Source organism: Nelumbo nucifera, chromosome 3, assembly GCF_055504915.1.
Source record: "Nelumbo nucifera cultivar China Antique chromosome 3, China Antique-T2T, whole genome shotgun sequence".
NCBI classification, from domain to species: Eukaryota; Viridiplantae; Streptophyta; class Magnoliopsida; order Proteales; family Nelumbonaceae; genus Nelumbo; species Nelumbo nucifera.
The window spans coordinates 94,123,548-94,134,633 of record NC_142651.1 but is presented as its reverse complement, the minus strand read 5'-3'; the positions used below and the strand labels follow the sequence as shown (position 1 = coordinate 94,134,633).

At 36.5% G+C, this 11,086-nt stretch overlaps 2 protein-coding genes across 2 annotated transcripts; one reads left to right on the top strand and one right to left on the bottom strand.

Annotated features, from left to right (window-relative positions):
• Window positions 1-1,937: 1,937 nt before the first annotated feature.
• LOC104586572 (heat stress transcription factor A-4b-like) lies at window positions 1,938-4,516 on the bottom strand. Its single transcript, XM_010243857.3, has 3 exons — window positions 4,220-4,516; window positions 3,337-3,871; window positions 1,938-3,195 (listed from the first exon to the last, which is right to left on the bottom strand). Exons 2-3 carry the CDS (start codon window positions 3,550-3,552, stop codon window positions 2,071-2,073), a joined length of 1,341 nt encoding a protein of 446 aa, XP_010242159.1. The 5' UTR covers window positions 3,553-3,871; window positions 4,220-4,516; the 3' UTR covers window positions 1,938-2,070.
• Window positions 4,517-4,717: 201 nt separating this feature from the next.
• LOC104586573 (uncharacterized) lies at window positions 4,718-7,763 on the top strand. Its single transcript, XM_010243858.3, has 2 exons — window positions 4,718-5,198; window positions 7,027-7,763. Exons 1-2 carry the CDS (start codon window positions 4,826-4,828, stop codon window positions 7,563-7,565), a joined length of 912 nt encoding a protein of 303 aa, XP_010242160.1. The 5' UTR covers window positions 4,718-4,825; the 3' UTR covers window positions 7,566-7,763.
• Window positions 7,764-11,086: the final 3,323 nt, after the last annotated feature.

Below are 11,086 nucleotides of genomic sequence, written 5' to 3'. Positions count from 1 at the left end.
TATGCTATGATTAGCTTTTCTTATCTTCTAATTAATTATCCAAAAGAAATATTGTTAATATTTCCTATTTAAATAATTTTTTGTTTTTTCTTCTTTTCTCTCTCTTTTTTTGATAATTTTCTTTTTCTTCTTCTTCTTTCTCTTCTTTTTTTTTGTTATGAAATGCATATGGCTCACTTTTGCTTTTCTTCTTTTTACCCTTTTTTGTTCATTTTGTTATTTTTTATTTATTTTTATCCTTTTCTTCTTGTTTATTTTTATTTTTATTTTTTTCTTTTCTTGTGCCTCTCTTTCCTTTTTCTTTCTCTTTATTCTCTCTTTTCTTTCTTTTGTTTATTTTTTTATTTTTCACCATTTATTATTATTTTAGATTTTTATTTTCATTTATTATTATATGTTTTATTTAATTATTACTTATTTATTACCTTTTTGGACTTTTAATTGTTGACTTGATTTTTTTGTGCTATGATTAGATTTTTCTTCTAATTAATTATCCAAAAGAATATTGCTAATCTTTCCATTTAAATAATTTTTTTCTTCTTTTGTAGTTTTTTTCTTTTCTTTCTTTTTCTTCTTTTCTTCTTTTTTTTTCTCTTCTTTTTGTTAATAATCAATTAACATGGGCATTTTTGTAATTTCTGCATGTTATAATGAATACAATAACAATGTAGGTCAATAGGTAGGAGAACATAGTTCGTATTTCCTTCCTTGAAACCTTGTTTTCTTCCTCCTTTTACCTTCTTGTTTTCCACAGTGTAAGACAAGTTTCCCAACCCTTTTTCTTTCTTTTTCCTCTTATTTTTCTCTTTATTCTCAAGTTTTTTAATAACTATAAATAGCAAGTCCAATCAGTTACTAGAAATAGTAATTTCAATTTTTTAGTAATAACAGTGAATGTCTAGAAGACTTAAAACCCTACTCTAAGACAGTAACAAATTAGAAAATAAGCTTTAAAAGACTAAAAAACAAAATCCAAACCAACTAAAAATTAGAAAATTGCAATTGGATGAGGAATTAGGACAAAACTGATTTCTTTTCCATTGGTTCTTCCCTTGCTTCCAGGCCTGCATCATCTTGCCATTTGTCCATCTAAAAAACTCAATATTGATTACACTACTCCCAAGAACAAGTTCTTTCTCAACAATGTTTTTCCTCATAAAGCGTTCATTGGCTTGTGTCCTATAACCATCATTTACAATTTTCCTTCCATTTAATTGGCAGTGGTCACACCACATTTCAGACACATTACCTAGATGAAAGTGTCAACATTTTTCCCACACTTCAGTGTAGGAAATGGCCAAATTTCAGAAATGCTATTTTTATAGAGCTTTATGTGATAAATTAGTCTGGCAATGGATTTGGAAGGTATGCATATTTGCATTACATAAATAGAAGATGCATGCAAAGGTTTTTTAATAAGTATATATGGCATATGCAAAGGTATTACTTGATATTTTTCAATTCAAAATCATAAAGATAGTTTTTCCCTCAGAATAAACTCCTTACACCAGTACAACGATCAATTTTGTAGAACTGCACAAACAACTCTATGTTTTCTACAGTTAGTGCTGAAGTTGTCAATGTACCCACCTATAGGTACATACCAATAATAGCCTTTGCTGATTCGTATGATTTTGAAATGGAATCAATGCAACCAACTGATTGATATTGATACAACCGTAAACAGATAAAATGACTTTCATAATCATCTAATAAAAACAGCATTGCACAATGTTTCTTCCAGCTTTACAGAGTCTTGGGAGGGGTGGTCTGCGGACCTACCATCCAGCATGTTTTTGCACAAAGTGACCATTCTCAGACTCACACCCATGTTCTCATGCTTTCCAGCCCAAGATTATACATTGCATCAAGTAATGGTCCCTGCTTGAGGGAAAGTGTAATGTCAAGACCTAATCAACATGCATCAGAGATACACGAGAACAATGAACTCAACATATTAATATCCATGTAATATATTGTAAGATCAAGTGAAACATACCTCTATGTAAAATTAATAATACACTCGGCCCCTAAAACATCAAGAAGTTGAACTTAACAAAAAAACCACCATTACATTCTTTCTGATGGTGTAAGATAACCCATCTGTTCTGTAAGGTAATCTACAGGCTTTGAGTTCAACCAAAGCTTCCCATGATCAGTTGGCTTATTTTCATTTTTTCTGACATCAGTATCCCTTATTTCTGACTGGACCTCCTGGGTGTCAGATGAACCAGGAGTCTCAGTTAGGAACTGTTCCCAGAATACGTCGTTCACCCTTTTTGGCACTGCAGAAGTTTTCATTCCTACTACCTGTTCTTTTGATTCCAGAACCTCAGAAGCAGCAGCAGGCTTGGAATTCATATCAATTCCAGAAGCTCTTGACTGTAAATCTGCACTAAACTGAACAGAAGAGATAACAGGGCTTTCACTATGACTTCTAGATCCTGCCAATTCTGAAGAGGAATAAATATCTCTTGAATGAGGCGAAGATGGATGTAATTTAGGGGACTGTGTTTCGACATCTATGTTTGGATCTCCAGATGATGCATCTATTTCTGTAAAAACAACTGTATAAGGCTGCAAAACTGCTCCAACAGGAGACATTTCCTCACCAGAAGCTTGGCCAACATCCTGTAGAAAGTTCTCCCAAGAATTCAATGATGACTCCAACCTTTCAAACGGTTCAATGTCTATTACTGGCATTGATATAACATCAGACTTCTCCTTCTGAAAGGTCAATACCTGGTTCTCTTCTACATCAGCTTCATCATATAAGTAGTCAAGTTTAGGCAACCTTCTTTTCTTCTTGTAGTTTTCTGGCTCTTGCATGAGATTGGAGTCAAAACCAGGTTTCTGAAGGATTTGAGACAAGAAAGAAATTATTTGCCGCTGGTGATGCTGCAATTTATGTAAATGTTGCTCCAAGGACAGCATTTGCAGCTCAATTCCTTGATGCTCCTGTGTATGCTTCTGTAGGTCCATAACAAGCATACTTTTCTCATGCTTCAGCCTTTCAATTTCCTCTTCAAGATCCTGCCTTTCTGATTCACTTAAGCCAGTAGAATTTCCTTGATTCTGTTGAGAATGGCTGTGGACTGGCTTGCGCCGATAGATATTCTTCAGAAGGTGCCTTTGACCTCTTATAAAATCCTCATTTGCAAATTCCCACTGATCAGGATCAACTTTTCTGAACCCCTGATTCAAAAGGGAATACAATTGAATTCAAACAAAGAGAAGATATCAAAAGGAGAAACTTAAATTGGAAAGAACAAAACGTATAAAACTAAACCAGAGACACCAATCAAATTTAAACAAATACATCTCAAACATACTTACATATGTGTTAAGTTGTCTGACAAAGCTGGAGAAATTATTGTGCTTGAAGTACTTGGGTAACAAATCTCTTGAAAATTCAGGAGGGTTCCACACAATGAAACTTCTGTTATTTGGACTCCACGAGACAACTGAATTGGTGGATGGGTCATCCACCATCTCATACGTCTTCGTAAGAAAAGGAGGTGGCACATTGGAGCTGCCCTGAGATCCATCCATCCTAAATTTAAACCCCTCTATTCAACCTCCAAAATGAAAAATCCAACAAAACAAATCCATTTCAAGCTCCTAAACAAAAATTCCCCCCAAAACAATCCAGCTTCCAATCTTCTCACCTCTTCATCATCAACAAAATGAACTAATCACCCCTTATTTCTCACCAAACCATTCAAAACCAATCAACCAAAGCCTATAACAGTGGATTCCAATGATATCAGACAAAACCAAGTCCCAGAATTGAGAAGCTGCATTAATTCGCATACTACCACAAAGAAAACCTCAAATCAATGAATTGCTCCTCCTCGCGAACAAAATCCACCTGAAATTCAGTTAAAAAAACCAGCATGTCAGGATTCAAACCCTAACCCTCCAGCCTCCGTTGCAACAGTTCTGTCATAATTTAAACCAGGCAACCAACTTCGTTCACTTGTTTATTCGTTGACAAACTAAAAATTTTATTAAAGCCGGCTGAGAAAAGTCATCAATCAACATACAAGTAAAATTAAAGAAAATATAATAGTAAAAAAACCAACCCAGAAACTCCGAGAAGAAGAAATAGACTAGGGAAAAATGACATACGAAAAAGAAAAAAGACAGAGTAACCAAAACGTCGTCGCCTTTCCAGTTTCCAAAGAGAGAGAAAAAATCCAGTCTTTTTTTGACTTACCTCGAAAAAGATTGAGAGAGAGAGAGGTCTAATGCATCCTTTCGGCCATTAAAACAAAAGTGAATTTGCAGAAGCTAAGGTCCCCCGCAGATTGGCCTCTGCAGAATCTTCTTAGTGGCCTGTTTGTCTGTTTCTCTCTTTCTTCGTTCTTTCCGATATCTGGGGATCGTCGTCCCAATATTGAATGAGTCAAACGATGTCTCAAAGTCAGAGAGTCGATGATGAAATTGCGAGCTTCAGTTTATCTTCGTTGAAGAAACGGAGACAACTCTCTCTCATCAGCTCCTCCCTTTCTCCCACACGCGGAGTTGTTATTATAGGTTTTCTTTGGGGTTGTTTGGTGACGTGGTAGTGTTGTACGTTTTTAGCTGCTTTTACGGATTTGCCCACTCGGCTACTCCTCTACGGGAACCGGACGGATAGGTCCTGATTTATGGGACCCACGTCTAGCCGACGTGTCATGTTTGGCTCAGTATTACGAGTAGAGACTCTCCATCAAAACTTTACCAAAAAAACCGAAAAGAAATTCGGTGCGGCTTGTTTAGGGTTTCAAAATTTTATCCCTCTGTCTCTCTCTCTCTCTCTTGTTTGTGTGAAGCTTCGATCATGGCGATGGCGTTCGATCGACCAGCTTCGGCGACAATTCAGAACCCCCCGCATTCTAACAAGATTCGATGGGGGGAGCTCGATGAGGACGACGGGGAGGATCTGGACTTCCTTCTGCCGCCTCGTATGGTGATCGGACCAGACGAGAACGGTGTCAAGAAGGTTATTGAGTACAAGTTTAACAACGAAGGAAATAAGGTCAAGATTACCACTACCACTCGGATTCGGAAGCTCGCTAAGGCGAGGCTCAGTAAGAGTGCCGTCGAGAGGCGATCGTGGGCTAAGTTTGGCGATGCTGTTCATGAAGAACTCGGTAGCAGGCTCACCATGGTTTCCACCGAAGAGATTCTTCTCGAGCGGCCTAGGGCTCCTGGTTCGTTCTCCCTCTGCTTTTCGTTTTCCTCTCTTTTCTTTGTTATTTCGTGGGCATCGATTACTTTCACCTGCTAGGTTCGTTCTTTGCTTGTTTATGATGGAAAGAAACCTTTTTATCTAAATCTAGAATCCATGACATGGCATTATTGAATCGCAATCCCTTTTATGGTTTGTGAATCCATGACATGTCTGAAGTGATTGACCCATCTCTGAAATCGGGATGCCTGGAGGCCCTGGACTGGTTTCTGGTATATCACAGCTTATGAAATCTTTGTTACCTGTTTCTTTTCAGCCCAAATTTTACCATTACACCAAGATATGCCCCCTTTGTCCAAATTTTAAATTAAAGTACTCAAATTTAATCTCTGGAATAAATTCATAGGAATAGATCCCAGTATAAGACTAAGATACAATCATTTTGAGGCTTGAGCAAAGCAGGACAACTGAAATGAGAAATGGAGTAAACAGAGTGCCAATTCTATCAGTAAAGCTACACTTAGTCAGAGTGGATCACATTGAACATGTATTCATAAGTCTACTCCCCTTGGCAAAGGGATATAGCTACTGAACCCTGAGTACAAGTGAAAATAGAGAAATATTTGGACTACTATTAATGTGCTAAAACTTGGTTTCTTGAGGTAATTTGTTGAAAATCTTCTCAGACCAAAAAATAGAAATGGTAGACCCCTAGTATGAGACCTCTTAGGCAAAAAACCAGCTTATTGGATGCCTATAGCCATCACCTGATATATAGATCATTTTCCAAAGAACAGAGCCCTTCGGTTTTTAACAGTTTTTTTATCACTAAAGAAACTTAACTACTATAAAAATATGTCTACATCCATCCAAGAGTTCAGAAAAGGAGGAGGAGCCCCCTCCCAAGATATCTGTTTCACAATACTTAGCTTCCCTAGCAACCACATGGGCAGGCATATTAACAGTTCTATTAACATATTTAATATCAGAAAATAAAAACGACCTAAAAAGGCCAATAACTTTATCCTTCAAGGGTAAACAAGTCCAGGAAATATTTCCAAAAGCGGCAGAAGCTATAGCATTCACGAAGATGGAGCAATCTTAGGCTATGTTTGGTTTGAAGGAAAAGGTAGGGAAACCTTTACAAACCTTGTATTGGCTTCCTTGTCTTTCCCTTCCTTTCCCTACCTTTTCCTTCAAACCAAACATAGCCTTAAGGGATAATCACAGCCAAAAAAAACCCTTTTCACACACAAATAACAGAGCCTTCCAGATAGCCCACAACTCCACCTCTACTGGTCCTTCTTGAATTACATACTTCCCCCCTGCAGCAGCAAGCAAGAAAACCACCATCAGATTTATAACTAACAAAACCAAATGTATCAATACTAGCATCAATAGTTCCTCCATCACAAAAAATATAGCAACTAGAAGAAGCAAGATATAAAGATGATCCCAGACCAAAATGAGCTATCTGAATCCCAACCCACTGATTGAACTCAAAGGAGCTCAAAAAGGTTTTAAAAGCCACTTTAATTGTAACTAACAAATGATCTAAAGAGAAGTGCTGAGATCTGAATATTATATTATTCCTACAGATCCAGATGTAATAGTAAGCAATTGCCAACCAGGCTAACAACTTAATCCTTTCAGAATCTACCTCAAAAAAAAAGTACAATCTTTTATCAGGTTAATTATCCAAACAGTATTTTTGTGTGTGTTAGAATCCTCAAGATAGATCTTGCAAATTAAATGCTTTATTAATGAAAATGAAAGTACCCATTATCCAATGTCTTCAATTCTTCTGGATCTTGGTCTATGTAAATGTTCTAAACTAAGGATTCTTTCAGGTAGCAAAGCAGAAGAAACAAAGGTTGCTGGAGACCCCTTGGCATCAATTGCGAAAGGAGGTGCTGTTCTCATGGTATGCAGGACTTGTGGTAAGAAGGGTGACCACTGGACATCAAAGTGTCCTTACAAGGATCTTGCCGTGCAACCTGAAAGCTTTATTGATAAGCCTTCTGCATCAGAAACCACTGTAGCTGCTGCTGGTACTAGCAAGTCAACAACCTATGTTCCTCCAACATTGAGAGGAGGTGGGGATAGAAGTGGTACAGACATGAAGCGTAGAAACGAAGAGAACTCTGTTAGGGTCACCAATCTATCAGAGGACACTCGCGAACCTGACTTACTTGAGCTCTTCCGCACTTTTGGCCCTGTGAGCCGTGTTTATGTTGCTGTTGATCAGAAGACTGGTGTGAGCAGAGGATTTGGCTTTGTAAACTTTGTAAACAAGGAAGATGCTGAGAGGGCAATTAACAAGCTAAATGGTTATGGCTATGATAATCTCATCCTTAGAGTCGAGTGGGCTACACCGAGATCAAATTAGAGTGTCTAAACAGGCATCAATTGCGGAAGAGAACTGAAGACCTTGTGGGTGTGGGGTCGTTAATTTGAACTTTTGGACACCATATGTCTCCAAACATATGCTATTTTTTGCTTATTTAAGTTTTGTTACCATTTGCGAAATAGATATTTGGATTGTTGTTTCGATCATCTGAATTATATAATATTTTATCCTCTATTATCCGGTGGTTTGCATACTCACTAATATAACAGAATGGCAAAACAGGATTCATGTGGCCAACCCCATTGGGATAAGGGCCACAAGACTTGGATGATGATGATGTTTCTCTGATTTATTTTCATTGATTGCATTTGGATTGAAGTTATGGTGATTGAAATATGGATGTGAAATTTAAATACCCATTTGCCTTGTAGTTATTGTTCTGAGGATGAGTTGCTGCTGGTTGCTGGTTGCTAAGTCGCCATCACTTCATCTAGGCCTCTTTCGCTTTGTGTTACTTCGATAATGCATTTTTTTTAAACCGAATCTGAGTATTTTTGAGACCGAATCTGCTCCTCACACATGGGAATGGGATCTGCTTCTCACACTTGGGCGCTTCACATGCACATCTCCCGTGAAAAATAACTTACAAATACGGAAGATGTTCCATATGCGTGTGAGGCTCCCCCATGTGAGGAGCACATCTTTCATGAAAAATAACTTACAAATACAAAAGATGTTCCCAATGCATGGTAAGATATGCGTGTGAGGTGCCCTCATGTGAGGAGCACATTTCCCGTGAAAAATAACTTATAAATACAGAAGATGTTCCCAATGCATGGTAGGATATGCGTGTGAGGTGCCCCCATGTGAGAAGGAGATCTGGTCTCTTGCACATGGCTGTGAGGTGCCCCCATGTGAGAAGTAGATCTGGTCTCTCGCACATGGCGCCTCACACCAATGCACGGTGTGATGTGCAAGGTCATTGTGAGGCGCCTGTGTGAGGAGAAGATCCCAATTTCATTTTTCCCGGCAAGTGATTCTTGGAAAACATTGCTCGAGTATTTACAAATACAATATTCGGCTAGAAAAAACGTTACGTAGGTAAAGTGAGAATCTATACGATTTGAGTTCTTGTGGGTTAATAGCTTATCCACCTAGGAGATCTTTGAAAAAAAAAAAAAAAAAGGTTTTTTGTGGGCTCTATTATAGTGGTCGCCGATTGCTTTTTTGTGGGACCTTCCCACTTACCATGCACCCCAATATGTTAGAAGGGTTGTATTTTAATTATTAAAAAAAAGTTTAGGTTGGGCCCATTTTTATGTATTTTAATTATTAAAAAAAGTTTCTTCCAAAATCTTGAACCTTGCTTCACATGCCTAGATGAGTAGAGGCCATCCATGCATGTAGGAGGGATTCACGGTGCCTGTGCTTCAATTGGTAACCTTGAAGAAAAGTTGGGGTTTTCTTGGTGGAGCTTGCTATGGTAAAGGTACTTTAGTCAAGAAAAGGTCTATGAATCTTAGTATAAATAATTGAAATTTTTATTTCTGATTAAAACACTTATATCTTTGATTTTTAGTACCTCTCTAATTCGGAGGCCATTTGATTATTATTTTTTACCTCATTCAATTCCTTACTAAGTCTTATGTTTAAGGTATTAACTCTCTTTCTCTCTCATTAAATCCTATATTTAAAATATTTCTTTTCTTAGTAAGGTATTTAACTCCTTACTAAGGCTTGCGTTTAAGGTATTAATTCCCTTTTTTCTCTCATTAAATCATATATTTAAGATATTTTTTCTTATCAATAAATTCTACCAATTAGATTTAAATTTATTACTTTAAACAATATAAAACCCATAATTTTAAGGGGTTTTTATGATTCAGTCCATCCCTAGGAAATCCTAGCTCCACCTAGGGGTGGACTGAATCCTGCCCGTGGATTGATGCCAAATTCACGGGTAGGATGTGGTTTATAGGGGGGGGGGGGGAGGGAGGGGGCTACTAGTAGACTAGGAGGGGGCTGCAAAAAAGATTTCTGAGGGGGAGTGCAGTCCAAAAATCCCTAATTTTAAAATTGACCTAGGAGCAAAACTCTTCCATCCATGTGGTGGGTAAGAAATCTAACCATTTGGGTCAAATGGGTTCAACCCATGATGTTATAATTAATTAACAATTATTTTAAAATGAAATAAATACAAAAATTATAAAAATGAAAAAGTTGTAAAAAAATTAGGCACATCTATAATATTTTTTTATTAATCATATTAAAAAGTAAGTGTAATAGAAAACAATTGTTTTTTTATAATTAAAATTAAATACAAATTTAAAACAAATAAAAAAATGAAAATATTTTCCTATTTGACGATGAGTCAACAATTTAACCTTTCGAGTCAAATCTCAAATGTGCTAATAATTGATGTCATAATTAAATAATAAAATTAAAAAATATATATAAAAGCACAAAAATTATAAAAATATATAAGTGTGATAAACAGTAATTGTTTTTATCGATAATGAAAATGAAATGCAAAATTTAAAACTAACCCAAAATGAAATTATTTTTAATTTGGTAGCAAGTCAATAGTTCAATCTTTTGGGTCAAAATATGCCAACCATTGATCTCATAATTAAATAATATACAATTAAAACGATAAAAGTACAAAAAATGAAAAAAAATGCAGAGTTTTTGTAGAAAGCATTTTGGCACATTGTTAGTACCCGATTTTTGTTCAATCCCTTCACCTTACTCCTTTATATACTCCTTTTATACCCTAAAACTTAAAAACATAACCAAATTAACTTGATACTTGCCAAAACTCCAAATTCCCTATTTTGACGAAATCCACATGACAAACAAGAACATTAAGATCAACATTGAACATCCGATTAAATACGATCCCTAGACTTAGGAAACTAAAGCTTAGTTATACATTGAATTTCATGATCAAACCCTAAAGATTCACTATTCATCACACCAATCTCATCTCTAACGATCACGATCTATGTAATGTTCAAACCTTGAACCCACAAAATCAAATCCAACACATCCATTTCCTCGAGGATGCTAAGATACGATCACCCCCCAAATATCACCTCAAATCTACGATAATCAACTTCAAGAATACCAAGATTTTGTTTCGATGGGCTTAAATGAACAGAGCTAAACAACCAAGATCAATAAGTTCTTTCTCAAATCTGATTTTTGCACGTGATTCCTCGCCTTAATCCATGCCTACAAGCCAAATTGCAACTCAAAATTTCCTTATTTGACCTACCATCTAGCCAAGATTCTATTTCATCAAATCTCATTGATTAGAGCTTATCAGCCATCACCTAAGCTTTATTTGACCAATCAGACTTCACCATCATATTTAGAGACCCAAAAATCCCTTATGGCTATGTTTGGTTTGAAGGAAAAAGTAAGGAAAGGTAGGGAAACCTTTACAAATCTTGTATAGGTTTCCCTACCTTTCCCTACATTTTCCTTCAAACCAAACATAGCCTATATGTCAAATTTCATGACTCAATTCCTGTGTTTAATCATCAAACAAGCAAGAT

Bases quoted from the DNA above. Each gene is read 5' to 3' on its own strand.
- LOC104586573 (XM_010243858.3), top strand. From the start codon at position 4,826: ATGGCGATGGCGTTCGATCGACCAGCTTCGGCGACAATTCAGAACCCC. The intron at 5,199-7,026 runs GTTCGTTCTCCC...GGATTCTTTCAG, and splicing joins CGAGCGGCCTAGGGCTCCTG to GTAGCAAAGCAGAAGAAACA.
- LOC104586572 (XM_010243857.3), bottom strand. From the start codon at position 3,552: ATGGATGGATCTCAGGGCAGCTCCAATGTGCCACCTCCTTTTCTTACG. The intron at 3,196-3,336 runs GTAAGTATGTTT...CTTTTGAATCAG, and splicing joins TCAGACAACTTAACACATAT to GGGTTCAGAAAAGTTGATCC.